Source organism: Oppia nitens, unplaced genomic scaffold (genome assembly GCF_028296485.1).
Source record: "Oppia nitens isolate AA-2021 unplaced genomic scaffold, nextdenovo-longstitch-racon4-pilon3 scaffold11_pilon_pilon_pilon, whole genome shotgun sequence".
Lineage (NCBI taxonomy): Eukaryota > Metazoa > Arthropoda > Arachnida > Sarcoptiformes > Oppiidae > Oppia > Oppia nitens.
In genome coordinates, this window is record NW_026533190.1 from 1,412,494 (window position 1) to 1,430,485 (window position 17,992).

Below are 17,992 nucleotides of genomic sequence, written 5' to 3' on the forward strand. Positions count from 1 at the left end.
AACAACAACAAAAATTACAAAAATAAATAACTAAAGATTGAATATTAAACGGTTTATAAACTTATATAAAATTGTATATAAATATAAAGTTTTAATTTTAATTTGTAAATCTATATGTGCATGAATATATATACATATAGGTATGAATACAGGTATATATATATATATATATATATATTTATGAATTTATAAATTGTTGTTTCATACATAAATTATATAAAATATAAATAGTAATTTAATAAATAAAAATAAAAATGTCTAACTTAAATTATTGTATATTTATATTTTTATTATTATCATCATTTGAAAGTTTAATACATAGTTTTAATATAAACTTTACAAAACTAGAGCTAACAATCATAGAGGAGAGTCAATGGATACAAACTGTTGAGAAATATATCACTGATGAAGAGCACCGGTTATCACAGTTAAAGTCAACAATTGTTGGACTAAAACAATACAATGAACTGGCAGTCAATGATAGCGATGCATACCTATCACATCCGATAAACATATATTTGCTTATCAAACGACTGGCCACTGAATGGCCAAAAGTAGACAAACTATTGGATCAGCCGACACACAATAAGCTCCGGTTACGAGTGAATCCAATTGAAAACAATGATTTTACTGAAGCGGCTAAAGGTTTACAAAACTTGGTAAATACTTACCAACTGGACATACAGGCGCTGGCAAACGGTTCGGTACAGTTCTGGTCAGAATCGGAGGACCGGGAGATAACAATCCAGCCGTCAGATGACACACATCGGCTAACGGCTGCCGACTGTTATCTGATTGGAAAACAAACACTTATTGAGGATTACTATGAAAGTGCTATTCAATGGTTCAATGAGACAATTAAACGGTCAGATAATAGTACATCCGATATGTTGTTTAAATCGGAATTAGCTAAACATATGGCACTGGCCTACTATAGACTGGGAGATCATAATCAAAGTGTTCATTATATGAATAAATCTGAAAATTTATTATTAGACGTCGACAACCTAAGCGATACAGAATTTATGTTTAGACAACTATTTGTTGATTTTATGGTAAGTTTTTTTATTTTTGAAAAACATATGTTATATGTTTGACAATTAAACTATTTTAAATTTGCTATAAAATAGTTTTTTTTAAATAGTTTTCATTCAAACAATTAAGTCAATAATTATTAATAATACTAATATTAATTTTTATTTTTTTTATTTATTTAATTCTAAAGATTCAAAATAAGACCAATAATAAAGTTGTCGTAAAAACAAATAACAATTTATTGAACAATACATCCAATCAATTGTCGAAAACACCACAACAACAAACATCCGATAATTTTTATAAAAATGTTACAAAATTTTATAATATTTCACAACAATTGTGTCGCGGAGTGAAACGTTTGAATCGGTCAGTGGAGTCCAGATTGAAGTGTCGTTATTTGGATACAACTAACCGGCCGTTACTTAGGCTAACCCGTGTGAAAGTCGAACAATTGTTGGACAAACCAGATATAGTAGTATTTCACGACATAATCAGTGACCGGGAAATGGATGTACTGAAACAGTTGGCCAGTAGACAAATGTCCAGAACAATGACATTTACTGAATCAAAAGGTCGGGTTTCCAGAGGACGGTTAGCTGATGGCAGTTGGTTAGAGGATATGGATCACGAAGTGGTCGAACGATTCAGTCGGCGTATCGGTGCCTTAACTGGTCTTAATATGAATATCACCGAACTTTACAATGTAATCAAGTATAGAATCGGCGGCTATTATACAAATCATTACGATGTGACAGTTTACAGACCGTTCAGTGGCGAACAGTGCGGTCGTAACGATCGGATAGCCACATGGATCACATACCTGAGCGATGTACAGTCGGGCGGTGCTACCGTTTTTCCGCTATTGGATGTACGGGTAGAGCCTAGCAAAGGATCGGCAGTGTTCTGGTTTAATCTCAAAAGTTCCGGTTTAGTAGACTATAATATGATGCACTTTGGATGCCCGGTGCTGGCGGGCCCACCCAAATGGATTGCCACCAAATGGATACCGTTTCGATTTCAACAGTTACATAAGCCATGTCTATTAGACAAACATTTATTGAATTATCTCTAATATACATAAAATAATTACAAAATATAAAATATAATGATTTAATGGTTTCTAAAGTTATATAAATATTATGTTTGAATTTAATTTGCAAATCTATATGTGAATATTGATATATATAGATATTAATATCTAATATATATATATTGATTTATTTAATGTTACAATAATAATGATAAAATATTATAAATTTTTATTTCTTACATAAATTATATCTATAAATCCTAATAACTTTAATATAATACTTTTGTCTGTTTGTTTGTTTGTTTGTTTGTTTGTTTGTTTGTTTGTTTGTTTGTTTGTATGTGTGCACACTTCCTCAACAACCATTTTTTAATTCAAAGCTAAAAATATATTTTTATATTTTCAATTTTAATTTAAAGCAATATTATTTCTATGGGAAATTTTAAATGATTATTGAGCTCAGGTAGGTTTTAGGGACAGGTAGGCTGGTGTCGTGTAATTACACTTTGCTATATTATATGAGTTACAGGGCACCGGGAGGTAAGCTACCTGTGCTAAATTTTTGCAAAATTTTCTCAAATGCAAAAATTTTCAATTTGTGTTAAAATTTTCAATTTTAATTTAAAGCAATGTTATTTCTATGGGAAATTTTAAATGATTATTGAGCTCAGGTAGGTTTTAGGGACAGGTAGGCTGGTGTCGTGTAATTACACTTTGCTATATTATATGAGTTACAGGGCACCGGGAGGTAAGCTACCTGTGCTAAATTTTTGTAAAATTTTCTCAAATGCAAAAATTTTCAATTTGTGTTAAAATTTTCAATTTTAATTTAAAGCAATGTTATTTCTATGGGAAATTTTAAATGATTATTGAGCTCAGGTAGGTTTTAGGGACAGGTAGGCTGGTGTCGTGTAATTACACTTTGCTATATTATATGAGTTACAGGGCACCGGGAGGTAAGCTACCTGTGCTAAATTTTTGTAAAATTTTCTCAAATGCAAAAATTTTCAATTTGTGTTAAAATTTTCAATTTTTATTTAAAGTAATGTTATTTCTATGGGAAATTTTAAATTTTTGTTGAGCTCAGGTAGGTTTTAGGGACAGGTAGGCTGGTGTGTCGTGTAATTACACTTTGCTATATTGTGTGAGTTTATGGCACATGTTAGCTACATGTGTTAAATTTCACTAAATTTTTTTCAAATGCAAATTTTTTTTCGCAAAAATTAAATTTTCAATTTTTATTAAAATTATTTAAATATATATAAAAACTAAAATTTCTCAAAAGTTTAGTCGAATTAATGTGTATTGGTTCAGTAGTTTTGTTACATTAGGTTATGTAGTAGTTGTATAAACAAATTAAGTCTCATTCAAATTACTTATAGTAAATATTTTTAAATTAGTAAAAGAATTGCACGGCTATACATGTTGCTCGGGACAAACTAGTATAATATATTTAAATAGTAATTCAATAAATATTTTTAAAATTTTTAACAAAATTTTTAAAAAATGGCTAATTTCACTTACTATTTATTTATATATTTATTATTAACATTATTACTAAGTTTAATACATGGTTTTGATATAAACTTTACAAAACTAAACTCAACTATAATAGAGGAGAGTCAATGGATAGAAACTGTTGAGAAATATATCACTGATGAAGAGCATAGACTTTCACAGTTAAAGTCAACAATTGATGGACTAAAACAATACAATCAATTGGCAGTCAATGATAGTGATGCATATCTATCACATCCGATAAACATATATCTGCTTATCAAACGATTGGCCACTGAATGGCCACAAGTGGACAAACTACTGGATCAGCCGACAAACAATAAGCTCCGGTTACGAGTGAATCCAATTGAAAACAATGAATTGACTGAAGCGGCTAAAGGTTTACAAAATTTGGTAAATACTTACCAACTGGACATACAGGCGCTGGCAAACGGTTCGGTACAGTTCTGGTCAGAATCGGATGGCCGGGAGATAATAATCCCGCCGTCAGATGACACACACCGGCTAACGGCTGCCGACTGTTATCTGATTGGAAAACAAACACTTATTGAGGATTACTATGAAAGTGCTATTCAATGGTTCAATGAGACAATTAAACGGTCAGATAATAGTACATCCGATATGTTGTTTAAATCGGAATTAGCTAAACATATGGCACTGGCCTACTATAGACTGGGAGATCATAATCAAAGTATTCATTATATGAATAAATCTGAAAATTTATTATTAGACGTCGACAACCTAAGCGATACAGAATTTATGTTTAGACAACTATTTGTTGATTTTATGGTAAGTTTTTTTATTTTTGAAAAACATATGTTATATGTATGACATTTAAACTATTTTAAATTTGCTATAAAATAGTTTTTTTTAAATAGTTTTCATTCAAACAATTAAGTCAATAATTATTAATAATACTAATATTAATTTTTATTTTTTTTATTTATTTAATTTTAAAGATTCTAAATAAGACCAATAATAAAGTTGTCGTCAAAACAAATAACAATTTATTGAACAATACATCCAATCAATTGTCGAAAACACCACAACAACAAACATCCGATAATTTTTATAAAAATGTTACAAAATTTTATAATATTTCACAACAATTGTGTCGCGGAGTGAAACGTTTGAATCGGTCAGTGGAGTCCAGATTGAAGTGTCGTTATTTGGATACAACTAACCGGCCGTTACTACGGCTAACCCGTGTGAAAGTCGAACAATTGTTGGACAAACCAGATATAGTAGTATTTCACGACATAATCAGTGACCGGGAAATGGATGTACTGAAACAGTTGGCCAGTAGACAAATGGCCAGAACAATGACTGAATCAAAAGGTGGGGTTTCCAGAGGACGGTTAGCTGATGGCAGTTGGTTAGAGGATATGGATCACGAAGTGGTCGAACGATTGAGTCGGCGTATCGGTGCCATCACTGGTCTTAGTATGAATGTTACCGAACTTTACAATGTAATCAAGTATAGAGTCGGCGGTTATTATACAAATCATTACGATGTGACAGTTTACAGACCGTTCAGTGGCGACCAGTACGGTCGTAACGATCCTATAGCCACATGGATCACATACCTGAGCGATGTACAGTCGGGCGGTGCTACTGTTTTTCCGCTATTGGATGTAAGGGTAGAGCCTCGCAAAGGATCGGCAGTGTTCTGGTTTAATCTGAAGAGTTCCGGTTTAGTAGACTATAATATGATGCACTTTGGATGTCCAGTGCTGGCCGGCCCACCCAAATGGATTGCCACCAAATGGATACCGTTTCGATTTCAACAGTTCAATAAGCCATGTCTATTAGATAGACATTTATTGAATTATTTCTAATTTACATTAAAAAAAATTACAAAAATATAAAATATAATGATTTAATGGTTTCTAAACTTATATAAATATTATGTTTGAATTTAATTTGCAAATCTATATGTGAATATATATAAATATTAATATCTAATAATATATATATATATATATATATATATTGATTTAACTAATGTTACAATAATAATGATAAAATATTATAAATTTTTATTTCTTACATAAATTATATCTATAAATATAATATATTTAAATAGTAATTCAATAAATATTTTCAAAAGTTTTAACAAAATTTTTTTTACTGTAAAATGGCTAATTTAACTTACTATTTATTTAAATATTTATTATTATTAACATTATTTGTAAGTTTAATACATTGTTTTAATATAAATTTTACAAAACTAGAGACAACTATCATAGAGGAGAGTCAATGGATAGAAACTGTTGGGAAATATATCACTGATGAAGAACATAGACTTTCACAGTTAAAGTCAACAATCAATGAATTAAAGCGATTTAATCAATTGTCAGTCAATGATACCGATGCATACCTATCACATCCGATAAACATATATCTACTAATCAAACGATTGGCCACTGAATGGCCACAAGTAGGCAAACTACTGGATCAGTCGACACACAATAAGCTCCGGTTACGAGTGAATCCAATTGAAAACAATGAATTGACTGAAGCGGCCAAAGGTTTGCTAAATTTGGTAAATACTTACCAACTGGACATACAGGCGCTGGCAAACGGTTCGGTACAGTTCTGGTCAGTCTCGGAGGGCCGAGAGATAATAATCCAGCCGTCAGATGACACACACCGGCTAACGGCTGCCGACTGTTATCTGATTGGAAAACAAACACTTATTGAGGATTACTATGAAAGTGCTATTCAATGGTTCAATGAGACAATTAAACGGTCAGATAATAGTACATCCGATATGTTGTTTAAATCGGAATTAGCTAAACATATGGCACTGGCCTACTATAGACTGGGAGATCATAATCCATCGGACACACATCGGCTAACGGCTGCCGACTGTTATCTGATTGGAAAACAAGCACTTATTGCGGGTCACAATCAAAGTGCCAAACAATGGTTTGACGAGACTATTAAACGGACAGTTAATGACAACATAACGGATAATAAGTTGTTTTTTGAGTCGATAGTAGCTAAACATATGGCACTGACATACTATAGACTGGGAGATTATAATCAAAGTGTTCATTATATAAATGAATCCAACAATGCATTAGTCAATGACTACCAGAGCGATACAGAGTTTCAGTTTAACAAACTATTTGTTGAACTAATGGTAAGTTTTATTTATTTATTTAAAAAAATTAAAACTATTTATATATGTTTTTGTTAGACAATTATAAATGATTTAATTGAATGATTAAAGTAATGAATATTTATTTTTAATAAAAATTTTTTTTCAAATTTTAATTTTATAGACTAATAGCTATTTATTTAGCAATATATCAACTAATCAATTGTCGGAAAAACAACGACAACAACAACAAACATCCCGTTTGAATGATATATCGCAACAATTGTGTCGCGGAGTAGTAGTAGTCAACAAACATCGGAATCGGACAGTAATGGAGTCGCGATTGAAATGTCATTATTTGGATACAACTAACCGGCCGTTACTACGGCTAATACGAGTAAAAGTTGAACAATTGTATGACAAACCAGACATTGTAATGTTTCATGACATACACGGCCGCCGGGAAATAGCCGTAATGAAACAGTTGGCCAACAAACGACTGACCAGATTAAAGATCAGACGAAATAATACGGAAAATATAGTATCCGATATACGGATAGCTGAGGGTTGTTGGCTAAAAGATACGGATCATCCGGTAGTCGATAGACTAAGCAAACGTATCGGTGCTATCACTGGACTGGACACCTGTAGAGGCGATAGCTTTAATGTTATCAAATACAGAATCGGCGGACACTATCGCTATCATAACGATGTTGGCTATAGTGGCCAACGGCTGGGTCGGGAAACCTATGCCAATACTATCAATCGTATGGCCACATGGATCAGCTATCTGAGCGATGTCCAGTCAGGAGGAGGAGGAGGAGGCGGTGCTACTGTTTTCCCCAAACTAGGTGTCCGGGTTGAGCCCAGACAAGGGTCGGCCGTATTTTGGTATAATTTGAAAAGTTCCGGTTATATTGATTTTGATATGCTTCACGGTGGTTGCCCGGTGCTTGTTGGCCCGGCCAAATGGATAGCCACCAAATGGATAGATTATGAGGAACAGGCGTTTCGTAAACCGTGTCTATTAGATAGACAATCGTTAAATTATTTATAAACAATTAAACATTTATTTTTTTTTGAAAAAAAACATATACACAGTATTAGATTTTTTTATATATAAATTTTGTTTAGTAGTCATCAAAGTTTATTTTTTTTTAATTTAAATAATTAACATATATATTATATCATCATTTACTTACATAAATATATATAAATATAAATAGTTTTTAAATAAAAAATTATATTAAATTTTATGCATATTTTTCAAATATGATATAATATTATAAACTAAATAAGTTATTCAATACATAAAGTATTTATAATAATATTTAATTAAAAAAATGGCAAATTTTATTTACTGTTTAGTTATATTACCAGCAATAGTTGTAACATTATTTGTTAGTTTAATACATGGTTTTAATATAAACTTTACAAAACTAGAGTCAACTATCATAGAGGAGAGTCAATGGATAGAAACTGTTGAGAAATATATCACTGATGAAGAGCATAGACTTTCACAGTTAAAGTCAACAATTGATGGACTAAAACAATACAATCAATTGGCAGTCAATGATAGCGATGCATATCTATCACATCCGATAAACATATATCTACTTATCAAACGATTGGCCACTGAATGGCCACAAGTGGACAAACTACTGGATCAGCCGACACACAATAAGCTCCGGTTACGAGTGAATCCAATTGAAAACAATGATTTGACTGAAGCGGCTAAAGGTTTACAAAATTTGGTAAATACTTACCAACTGGACATACAGGCGCTGGCAAACGGTTCGGTACAGTTCTGGTCAGAATCGGAGAGCCGAGACATAACCTTCCAGCCATCAGATGACACACATCGGCTAACGGCTGCCGACTGTTATCTAATTGGAAAACAAGCACTTATTTCTGGTCACAATCAAAGTGCCAAACAATGGTTTGACGAGACTATTAAACGAACAGTTATTGACAACACAACGGATAATAAGTTATTTCAGTCTACAGTAGCTAAACATATGGCACTGGCCTACTATAGACTGGGAGATTATAATCAAAGTGTTTACTATATGAATAAATCCAATGAATTAGTCGACTACCAGAGCGATACAGATATACTGTTTAACCAACTATTTGCTGAATTAATTGTAAGTTTTATTTGATTTTTATTGTTTTAAAATTTATAACATATTAATGTACATATGTTTAGTATGAATTGCTTTTAAAAAAAATTAATTATATTTTTTTTAAGATAACAAATAAGTCTAATAATTATGAAGAAATAAATCAATTGTCAGATAAACAACAACAACAACAACCAAACGGTTCTCAACATCAAGACTTAGATAAATATTTTATCGATATATCCAAACAATTGTGTCGCGGATTGAAACGTATGAATCGGTCAGTTGAGTCCAGATTGCGGTGTCGTTATTTGAATACAACTAACCGGCCATTACTACGGCTAACCCGTGTGAAAGTCGAACAATTGTATGACAAACCAGAAATAGTGGTGTTTCACGACATACTCGACCATAGGGAGATAGATGTAATGAAACAGTTGGCCGCGAAAAGGTTGAGCAGATTATTTGTATTAAAAAATAAGACAAAAACACTATCCAGTAGTCGGGTAGCCGATGGCAGTTGGCTACGGGATAGGGATCATCCAGTGGTTGCCCGACTGACCAGACGTATCGGCGCTATAATTGGCGTTAACATCTACGGCACTGAATCGTACAATGTTATCAAGTATGCGGTCGGCGGGTATTATTCAAATCATTACGATGTTGTGGTCAAAAAACCATATGTTGGCGACGATCAGTACGGTCTGCCATACGATCGTTTGGGCACATGGATCACATACCTGAGCGATGTCCAAGCAGGCGGTGCTACTGTTTTCCCCCGATTGAATGTCAGGGTAGAGCCCCAAAAGGGATCGGCACTGTTCTGGTATAATCTCCGGAGTTCCGGGTTAGTCGACTGGGATATGTTGCACAGTGGATGCCCGGTGCTGGTGGGCGGACCCAAATGGATTGCCACCAAATGGATCAGATTTACAAAACAGGAGTTTCATAAACCATGTCTATTAGATAAACAGTTATTCAATTATGTTAATTAAATTAAATTAATTAATTAATTAAAAAATAACAAATAAATTATAAAATTTTGATTAATAGTTATAATATTATTATTAATAATAATTTATTATTTAAAATTAATATTTGTATATTATTGAATTGAATTTTATGATATAAATAAACTTTTACATTACACACATATGTTTTTTTAATAATAATATTAATAATTGTTTATTTAATTATATATTTATTTATATATTGATTTTAATTTATTAATATCAATGTTTATATACATATTATTATACTTTATGTAAAAAAATGTTTGTAAAAAGTAATCAATCAATAGCTTATCTAAATTACTGTATATTTATATTATCATTATTTGTTAGTTTAATACATGGTTTTAATATAAACTTTACAAAACTAGAGTCAACTATCATAGAGGAGAGTCAATGGTTACAAACTGTTGAGATATATATCACTGATGAGGAACATAGACTTTCACAGTTAAAGTCAAAAATCAATGAATTAAAGCGATTTAATCAATTGGTAGTCAATGATAGCGATACATATCTATCGTATCCGATAAACATATATCTACTTATTAAACGATTGGCCACTGAATGGCCACAAGTAGACAAACTACTGGATCAGCCGACACACAATAAGCTCCGGTTACGAGTGAATCCAATTGAAAACAATGAATTGACAGAAGCGGCTAAAGGTTTACAAAATTTAGTTAACACTTATCAACTGGACATACAGGCGCTGGCAAACGGTTCGGTACGGTTCTGGTCAGAATCGGAGGTCCGGGAGATAACATTCAAGCCTTCAGATGACACACACCGGCTGACGGCTGCCGACTGTTATCTGATTGGAAAACAAACAGTTATTGAGGACAACAATGAAAGTGCTATTCAATGGTTCAAAGAGACCATTAAACGGTCAGATAATGACACAACCGATAATTTATTTAAATCGAAATTAGCTAAACATATGGCACTGGCCTACCATAGACTGGGAGATTATAATCAAAGTGTTAACTATATGAATAAATCCAAAAATTTATTATTAGTCGACGACTACCAGAGCGATACAGAGTTTATGTTTAGACAACTATTTGTTGATTTTATGGTAAGTTTTTTTTTTGAAAATTATTCATAAAATGCTTTAAAATATTTTTTAGTCATTAATTACTAATAATAATATTGATTTTTATTTTTTTTATTTATATAATTTTAAAGATTCTAAATAAGACCAATAATAAAGTTGTCGTCAAAACAAATAGCAATTTATTGAACAACAAAACATCCAATCAATTGTCGGAAACACCACAACAACAACAAACATCCGATAATTTTTATAAAAATATTACAAAATTTTTAAAAATATCGCAACAATTGTGTCGCGGAGTAAAACGTCTGAATCGATCAGTCGAGTTCAGATTGAAGTGTCGTTATTTGGATACAACTAACCGGCCGTTACTTAGGCTAACCCGTGTGAAAGTCGAACAATTGTATGACAAACCAGAGATAGTCGTATTTCACGACATAATCAGTGACCGGGAAATAAATTTAATGAAACAGTTGGCCAGTAGACAAATGGCCAGAACAATGATATTTACTGGATCAAAAGGTCGGGTTTCCAGAGAACGGTTAGCTGATGGCAGTTGGTTAGAGGATATGGATCACGAAGTGGTCGATCGAATCAGTCGGCGTATCGGTGCCCTAACTGGTGTCAGTATGTATGCCGCCGCACCGTACAATGTAATCAAGTATAGGGTCGGCGGGTATTATATAAATCATTACGATGTGTCAGTTTTCAGACCAGTCACTGTCGAACAGTACGGTCTGCCATACGATCATATAGCCACATGGATCACATACCTGAGCGATGTACAGGCAGGCGGTGCTACTGTTTTCCCCCGATTGGATGTCCGGGTAGAGCCCCGTAAAGGATCGGCAGTTTTCTGGTTTAATCTGAAAAGTTCCGGTTTAGTAGATTGGGATACACAGCATAGTGGATGCCCGGTGCTGGCCGGCCCACCCAAATGGATTGCTACCAAATGGATACCGTTTTCTGTTCAACAGTTACATAAGCCATGTTTATTAGATAAACATTTATTGAATTATTTGTAAATTACCAAAAAATAAATAAATATTGAATTGATAATATATTGATATTATACGGTATATAAATTTATATAAATATTAATACAGTCTACACACCACCGTAGACCCCCACTAAAATAAAAAAAACCTTGCTTAACCCAGATATTTATATATGTGTATCTTGATTTATAAAATGTTAATTCAATGATAATGATAAAATATTATTAATTTTTATTTCTTATATAAATTATATCTGAATTAGGAGGCGGTGCTACTGTTTTCCTTAAACTAGGTGTCCGGGTTGAGCCCAGACAAGGGTCGGCCGTATTTTGGTATAATTTGAAAAGTTCCGGTTATATTGATTTTGATTTGCTTGACGATGGTTTGCCCGGTGCTTGTAGGCCCGGCCAAATGGATAGCCACCAAATGGATAGATTATGAGGAACAGGCGTTTCGTAAACCGTTTCTATTAGATAGACAATCGTTGAATTATTTATAAACAATTAAACATTTATTTTTTTGTTGTTGAAAAAAACATATATACAGTATTAGATTTTTTTTATATATAAATTTTATTTAGTAGTCATCAATGTTTAAATTTTTTCAACAAAGTTAAATAATTAACATATATATAATATAATCAATATATCATCATTTACTTACATAAATATATATAAATAGATTTTAAATAAAAAACTTTATTATATTTTATGAATGTTTTTCAAATATGATATAATACTATAAAATAAATAAGTTATTCAATACATAAAGTATTGAATGTTTATAATTGTAAATAAACTTTTACATTAGACACATATGTTTTTTAAAAAATAATAATAATAGTTTATTTAATTATATATTTATTTATATATTGATTTTAATTTATTAATATCAATGTTTATATACATATTATTATACTTTATGTAAAAAAATGTTTGTAAAAAGTAATCAATCAATAGCTTATCTAAATTACTGTATATTTATATTATCATTATTTGTTAGTTTAATACATGGTTTTAATATAAACTTTACAAAACTAGAGTCAACTATCATAGAGGAGAGTCAATGGTTACAAACTGTTGGGAAATATATCACTGATGAAGAGCATAGACTTTCACAGTTAAAGTCAAAAATCAATGAATTAAAGCAATTTAATCAATTGGCAGTCAATGATACCGATGCATATCTATCACATCCGATAAACATATATCTACTTATCAAACGATTGGCCACTGAATGGCCACAAGTGGACAAACTACTGGATCAGCCGACACAAAATCAGCTCCGGTTACGAGTGAATCCAATTGAAAATAATGAATTGACTGAAGCGGCTAAAGGTTTACAAAATTTGGTAAATACTTACAATCTGGACATACAGGCGCTGGCAAGCGGTTCAGTAAAGTTCTGGTCAGAATCGGAGGACCGGGAGATAACAATCCAGTCGTCAGATGACACACACCGGCTAACGGCTGCCGACTGTTATCTGATTGGAAAACAAACACTTATTGAGGATTACTATGAAAGTGCTATTCAATGGTTCAAAGAGACCATTAAACGGTCAGATAATGACACAACCGATAATTTATTTAAATCGAAATTAGCTAAACATATGGCACTGGCCTACCATAGACTGGGAGATTATAATCAAAGTGTTAACTATATGAATAAATCCAAAAATTTATTATTAGTCGACGACTACCAGAGCGATACAGAGTTTATGTTTAGACAACTATTTGTTGATTTTATGGTAAGTTTTTTTTTGAAAATTATTCATAAAATACTTTAAAATATTTTTTTTTAAATGTTTTTCACTTAAACAATTTAAGTCATTAATTACTAATAATAATATTGATTTTTATTTTTTTTATTTATATAATTTTAAAGATTCAAAATAAGACCAATAATAAAGTTGTCGTCAAAACAAATAGCAATTTATTGAACAACAAAACATCCAATCAATTGTCGGAAACACCACAACAACAACAAACATCCGATAATTTTTATAAAAATGTTACAAAATTTTTAAAAATATCTCAACAATTGTGTCGCGGAGTAAAACGTATGAATCGGTCAGTGGAGTCCCGATTGCGGTGTCGTTATTTGGATACAACTAATCGGTCGTTACTACGGCTAACCCGTGTGAAAGTCGAACAATTGTATGACAAACCAGAGATAGTCGTATTTCACGACATAATCAGTGACCGGGAAATAGATTTAATGAAACAGTTGGCCAGCAGACAAATGGCCAGATTAATGATATTTTCTAATTCAAAACTTGATATTTACGGCGGACGGTTAGCTGAGGGCAGTTGGTTAGATGATTTTGATCATGAAGTGGTCGATCGATTCAGTCGGCGTATCGGTGCCGTCACTGGTGTTAACATGTATGACGCCGAACCGTATAATGTAATCAAGTATGGCGTCGGCGGGTATTATGTAAATCATTACGATGTGTCAGTTTTCAGACCGGTCACTGTCGAACAGTACGGTCTGCCATACGATCGTATAGCCACATGGATTACATACCTGAGCGATGTACAGGCAAGCGGTGCTACTGTTTTCCCCCGATTGGATGTCCGGGTAGAGCCCCGTAAAGGATCGGCAGTGTTCTGGTTTAATCTGAAAAGTTCCGGTTTAGTCGATTGGGATACACAGCATAGTGGATGCCCGGTGCTGGCCGGCCCACCCAAATGGATTGCCACCAAATGGATACCGTTTTCTGTTCAACAGTTACATAAGCCATGTCTATTAGATAGACATTTATTGAATTATTTGTAAATTACAAAAAAAATAATAAAAATAAATAAATATTGAATTGATAATATATTGATATTATACGGGTATATAAATATTAATACAGTTTACACCCCCACTCTAGAACCCCCCTCCAACAGTATTGCGAATAAAACCAATATTGCGGTAGTAGTGCGGTAACAGTGACAACAATAATACAGTACTAATTACAATAACTATAGACACTATGAGCACCGGTATGCCAAACAAGTGTATAGAGACAATGTTTAAGTCTAGTCCTAATTAAATTGATTTTGTATTTTTTACTTATAAATTATTTAATTAAAAAATATATATATATTCATCAAATAGTAATTAAACAAAAATCTAAAAAAATAGACAAATAATTAAAAGAAAATACAGATATTTATTATCAATGAAATTTGATTTTTGTTTTTAAAAACTTTTTTTAAGTTAAGTTGTTTTTCAATATTTATCAATATATGATAATATACAGTATATTGCATAAAATCTCGGCTATTTACTACTACCACTAAAAGTGGTATAACTTTAAATATAAAAAATATAGAAAGGGTTGATATATATCATTGGAAAGGTTTTTATATACACTTTCCAATGATATTAAGCACACCATTCCTAATAGTGAGCGCGACCATTGAAAGTCCGCCCGAAAACATGCCAACCGAAAAAAATAGGGGTAGTGTATGTGCTCTACACATAAATCACTGCTATTGCCCCCACCATCGCTAAAATAACCGAAATTATTTACCCGAATGGCGGGCTTACAGTTAAATTTTTTTAATTAATTATACATATTATTAATTATTATATACTTATTTATTAATTTTAAAAATTATTTTTGTTCCTGTGATTTATTTACCGATTTTTATGAGCAGTTAAAAAAAGCCGAGATTTTATGAAATATACTGTATATATATATATATAAATGATAATATATTTTATTTTCAAATATTAATTTAAAATTTCATATATTTTTACTAATAAAATAAATACCAAACAATTGTTTCATAATTTATTTTTTAAAGATTTATTATTTATATTATTTTAATTAACATTAGTATAAAAATTACAATTATTTATAATATTTATTTTTATAAAAAAAACAGCTATCATGAATAGCATTAAAATAAATCCTAATATATTGTAATTTTTTTAGTAATAGTAATATCTTGTATTGATTTTATTATATATTTAAATAAAAAATATTATATTAAAATTTTTAATTAATTAAGTTATTCAAGTAATATAGTATATTTTAAAAAAATTTAAAAAATGACTAATTTTGTTTATTATTTATTTATATTTGTATTATTATTATTATTAAATTTTATACAATGTTTTAATATAAACTTTACAAAACTAGAGTCAACTATCATAGAGGAGAGTCAATGGATACAAACTGTTGAGAAATATATCACTGATGAAGAACATAGACTTTCACAGTTAAAGTCAACAATTGATGGACTAAAACAATACAATCAATTGGCAGTCAATGATAGTGATGCATATCTATCACATCCGATAAACATATATCTGCTTATCAAACGACTGGCCACTGAATGGCCACAAGTAGACAAACTATTGGATCAGCCGACACACAATAAGCTCCGGTTACGAGTGAATCCAATTGAAAACAATGAATTGACTGAAGCGGCTAAAGGTTTACAAAATTTGGTAAATACTTACCAATTGGACATACAGTCGCTAGCAAACGGTTCGGTACGGTTCTGGTCAGTATCGGATGGCCGAGTGATGACAATCCAGCCGTCAGATGACACACACCGGCTAACGGCTGCCGACTGTTATCTGATTGGAAAACAAACGTTTATTGCGGGTGACTATCAAAATGCCATTCAATGGTTCAATGAGACCAACAAACAGATATATAATGTCAACATAATGTCAGATAAGTTGTTTGAGTCGAAAGTTGCTAAATATATGGCACTGGCCTACTATAGACTGGGAGATTATAATCAAAGTGTTCACTATATGAATAAATCCAATGAATTAGTCGACTACCCGAGCGATACAGATATACTGTTTAATCAATTGTTTGTTGACTTAATCGTAAGTTTTTTTTTGTAGAGTTAAGTACAGATGATTGAAGAAAAAATAATAACTTTTTTTAATTATATTTTAAGTTTGAAAATAAAATCAATAATTACCTTAAAGACAACAAATCGACAGCAAATAGCTTATCAAACAAAACATTAACCAATCAATTGTCGGAAACACGACAACAACATTACAATCAATTGGACGTTCAATCGCAACAATTATGTCGCGGACTAGTAGTCGACAACAAACATATGAATCGGACAGTAAGGGAGTCGCGATTGACGTGTCGTTATTTGGATACAACTAACCGGCCGTTACTACGGCTAACCCGTGTGAAAGTCGAACAATTGTATGACAAACCCGGGATAGTAATGTTTCACGACATACTCGGTCCCATTGAATTAGCTGTACTGAAACTGTTAGCCCGGGCACAGTTATCTAGATTAATGATAGCTAATAATAATAGAAAAACAGGTATTGTTTCGGATATACGTTTAGCTCAGGGATGTTGGATAAGTGATAGGATTCATCCAATAGTTGAACGAATCAGTAGACGTATCGGTGCTATAACTGGTGTTAACATCAATGGGTCGGAACAGTTCAATGTAATCAAGTATGGCGTCGGCGGATACTATAGAAATCATTACGACGTGAATGTAGTTAAACCATACTATAGTGAACAGTATGGACTGCCTGTCAATCGTATGGCCACATGGATCAGCTACCTGAGCGATGTCCAAGCAGGCGGTGCTACTGTTTTTCCCCGATTGAATCTAAGGGTTGAGCCCAAACAGGGATCGGCATTGTTCTGGTATAATCTCCGGAGTTCGGGGTTAGTCGACTGGGATATGTTGCACAATGGATGCCCGGTGCTGGTAGGCCCGGCCAAATGGATTGCCACCAAATGGATCAACTATACGGAACAAGTATTTCATAAACCGTGTCTATTGGATAAGCAATCGTTTAATTTAATTTAGATTTAAAAACCATATTATATATAACTTTGTAGTTATTTTTTGTTAAAAAATATTATTTAGTATATGAATTATTTTTATATTAATTATTTATTTATATTTATGATATATTATAATATTTATATTATATACAGTTTATGTATACGTAGTAAGTATTATATATTAGTTAATAAAAATTGTTTAACAAAATTAAATTTATTGATTAAAATATATTAATTTTTGTTCAGTTTTAATATATTAATTTTTAATTTAATTATAATATAATTTTTTTAATTAATTTTAATACAATTAAACTATTGATTATT

At 31.7% G+C, this 17,992-nt stretch overlaps 7 protein-coding genes across 7 annotated transcripts; all 7 read left to right on the plus strand.

Moving 5' to 3' along the window:
• Window positions 1-114: 114 nt before the first annotated feature.
• Window positions 115-2,110, plus strand: LOC128953494 (prolyl 4-hydroxylase subunit alpha-2-like). The gene is made up of 3 exons (XM_054298980.1): window positions 115-140; window positions 323-1,055; window positions 1,226-2,110. The coding sequence occupies exons 1-3, from the start codon at window positions 115-117 to the stop codon at window positions 2,108-2,110; spliced, it is 1,644 nt and encodes a 547-aa protein (XP_054154955.1).
• A 1,464-nt stretch (window positions 2,111-3,574) lies between these two features.
• On the plus strand, window positions 3,575-5,424 carry LOC128953505 (prolyl 4-hydroxylase subunit alpha-2-like). The gene is made up of 2 exons (XM_054298989.1): window positions 3,575-4,375; window positions 4,546-5,424. The coding sequence occupies exons 1-2, from the start codon at window positions 3,575-3,577 to the stop codon at window positions 5,422-5,424; spliced, it is 1,680 nt and encodes a 559-aa protein (XP_054154964.1).
• A 416-nt stretch (window positions 5,425-5,840) lies between these two features.
• On the plus strand, window positions 5,841-7,749 carry LOC128953514 (prolyl 4-hydroxylase subunit alpha-1-like). Its single transcript, XM_054299001.1, has 2 exons — window positions 5,841-6,734; window positions 6,877-7,749. Exons 1-2 carry the CDS (start codon window positions 6,360-6,362, stop codon window positions 7,747-7,749), a joined length of 1,248 nt encoding a protein of 415 aa, XP_054154976.1. The 5' UTR covers window positions 5,841-6,359.
• Window positions 7,750-8,035: 286 nt separating this feature from the next.
• LOC128953524 (prolyl 4-hydroxylase subunit alpha-2-like) lies at window positions 8,036-9,810 on the plus strand. Its single transcript, XM_054299013.1, has 2 exons — window positions 8,036-8,839; window positions 8,944-9,810. Exons 1-2 carry the CDS (start codon window positions 8,036-8,038, stop codon window positions 9,808-9,810), a joined length of 1,671 nt encoding a protein of 556 aa, XP_054154988.1.
• A 320-nt stretch (window positions 9,811-10,130) lies between these two features.
• On the plus strand, window positions 10,131-12,005 carry LOC128953534 (prolyl 4-hydroxylase subunit alpha-1-like). The gene is made up of 3 exons (XM_054299025.1): window positions 10,131-10,903; window positions 11,014-11,872; window positions 11,989-12,005. The coding sequence occupies exons 1-3, from the start codon at window positions 10,766-10,768 to the stop codon at window positions 12,003-12,005; spliced, it is 1,014 nt and encodes a 337-aa protein (XP_054155000.1). The 5' UTR covers window positions 10,131-10,765.
• A 254-nt stretch (window positions 12,006-12,259) lies between these two features.
• Window positions 12,260-14,658, plus strand: LOC128953545 (prolyl 4-hydroxylase subunit alpha-1-like). Its single transcript, XM_054299036.1, has 3 exons — window positions 12,260-12,335; window positions 12,855-13,627; window positions 13,765-14,658. Exons 1-3 carry the CDS (start codon window positions 12,260-12,262, stop codon window positions 14,656-14,658), a joined length of 1,743 nt encoding a protein of 580 aa, XP_054155011.1.
• A 202-nt stretch (window positions 14,659-14,860) lies between these two features.
• On the plus strand, window positions 14,861-17,690 carry LOC128953555 (prolyl 4-hydroxylase subunit alpha-1-like). Its single transcript, XM_054299047.1, has 3 exons — window positions 14,861-14,870; window positions 16,019-16,726; window positions 16,828-17,690. Exons 1-3 carry the CDS (start codon window positions 14,861-14,863, stop codon window positions 17,688-17,690), a joined length of 1,581 nt encoding a protein of 526 aa, XP_054155022.1.
• Window positions 17,691-17,992: the final 302 nt, after the last annotated feature.

Bases quoted from the DNA above. Each gene is read 5' to 3' on its own strand.
- LOC128953524 (XM_054299013.1), top strand. From the start codon at position 8,036: ATGGCAAATTTTATTTACTGTTTAGTTATATTACCAGCAATAGTTGTA. The intron at 8,840-8,943 runs GTAAGTTTTATT...ATTTTTTTTAAG, and splicing joins AACTATTTGCTGAATTAATT to ATAACAAATAAGTCTAATAA.
- LOC128953514 (XM_054299001.1), top strand. From the start codon at position 6,360: ATGTTGTTTAAATCGGAATTAGCTAAACATATGGCACTGGCCTACTAT. The intron at 6,735-6,876 runs GTAAGTTTTATT...TTAATTTTATAG, and splicing joins AACTATTTGTTGAACTAATG to ACTAATAGCTATTTATTTAG.
- LOC128953494 (XM_054298980.1), top strand. From the start codon at position 115: ATGTGCATGAATATATATACATATAG. The intron at 141-322 runs GTATGAATACAG...TTTAATACATAG, and splicing joins ATGAATATATATACATATAG to TTTTAATATAAACTTTACAA. The intron at 1,056-1,225 runs GTAAGTTTTTTT...TTAATTCTAAAG, and splicing joins AACTATTTGTTGATTTTATG to ATTCAAAATAAGACCAATAA.
- LOC128953534 (XM_054299025.1), top strand. From the start codon at position 10,766: ATGGCACTGGCCTACCATAGACTGGGAGATTATAATCAAAGTGTTAAC. The intron at 10,904-11,013 runs GTAAGTTTTTTT...ATAATTTTAAAG, and splicing joins AACTATTTGTTGATTTTATG to ATTCTAAATAAGACCAATAA.
- LOC128953545 (XM_054299036.1), top strand. From the start codon at position 12,260: ATGGTTTGCCCGGTGCTTGTAGGCCCGGCCAAATGGATAGCCACCAAA. The intron at 12,336-12,854 runs GTAAACCGTTTC...ATCTAAATTACT, and splicing joins TTATGAGGAACAGGCGTTTC to GTATATTTATATTATCATTA. The intron at 13,628-13,764 runs GTAAGTTTTTTT...ATAATTTTAAAG, and splicing joins AACTATTTGTTGATTTTATG to ATTCAAAATAAGACCAATAA.
- LOC128953555 (XM_054299047.1), top strand. The intron at 16,727-16,827 runs GTTTTTTTTTGT...ATTACCTTAAAG, and splicing joins GTTTGTTGACTTAATCGTAA to ACAACAAATCGACAGCAAAT.
- LOC128953505 (XM_054298989.1), top strand. From the start codon at position 3,575: ATGGCTAATTTCACTTACTATTTATTTATATATTTATTATTAACATTA. The intron at 4,376-4,545 runs GTAAGTTTTTTT...TTAATTTTAAAG, and splicing joins AACTATTTGTTGATTTTATG to ATTCTAAATAAGACCAATAA.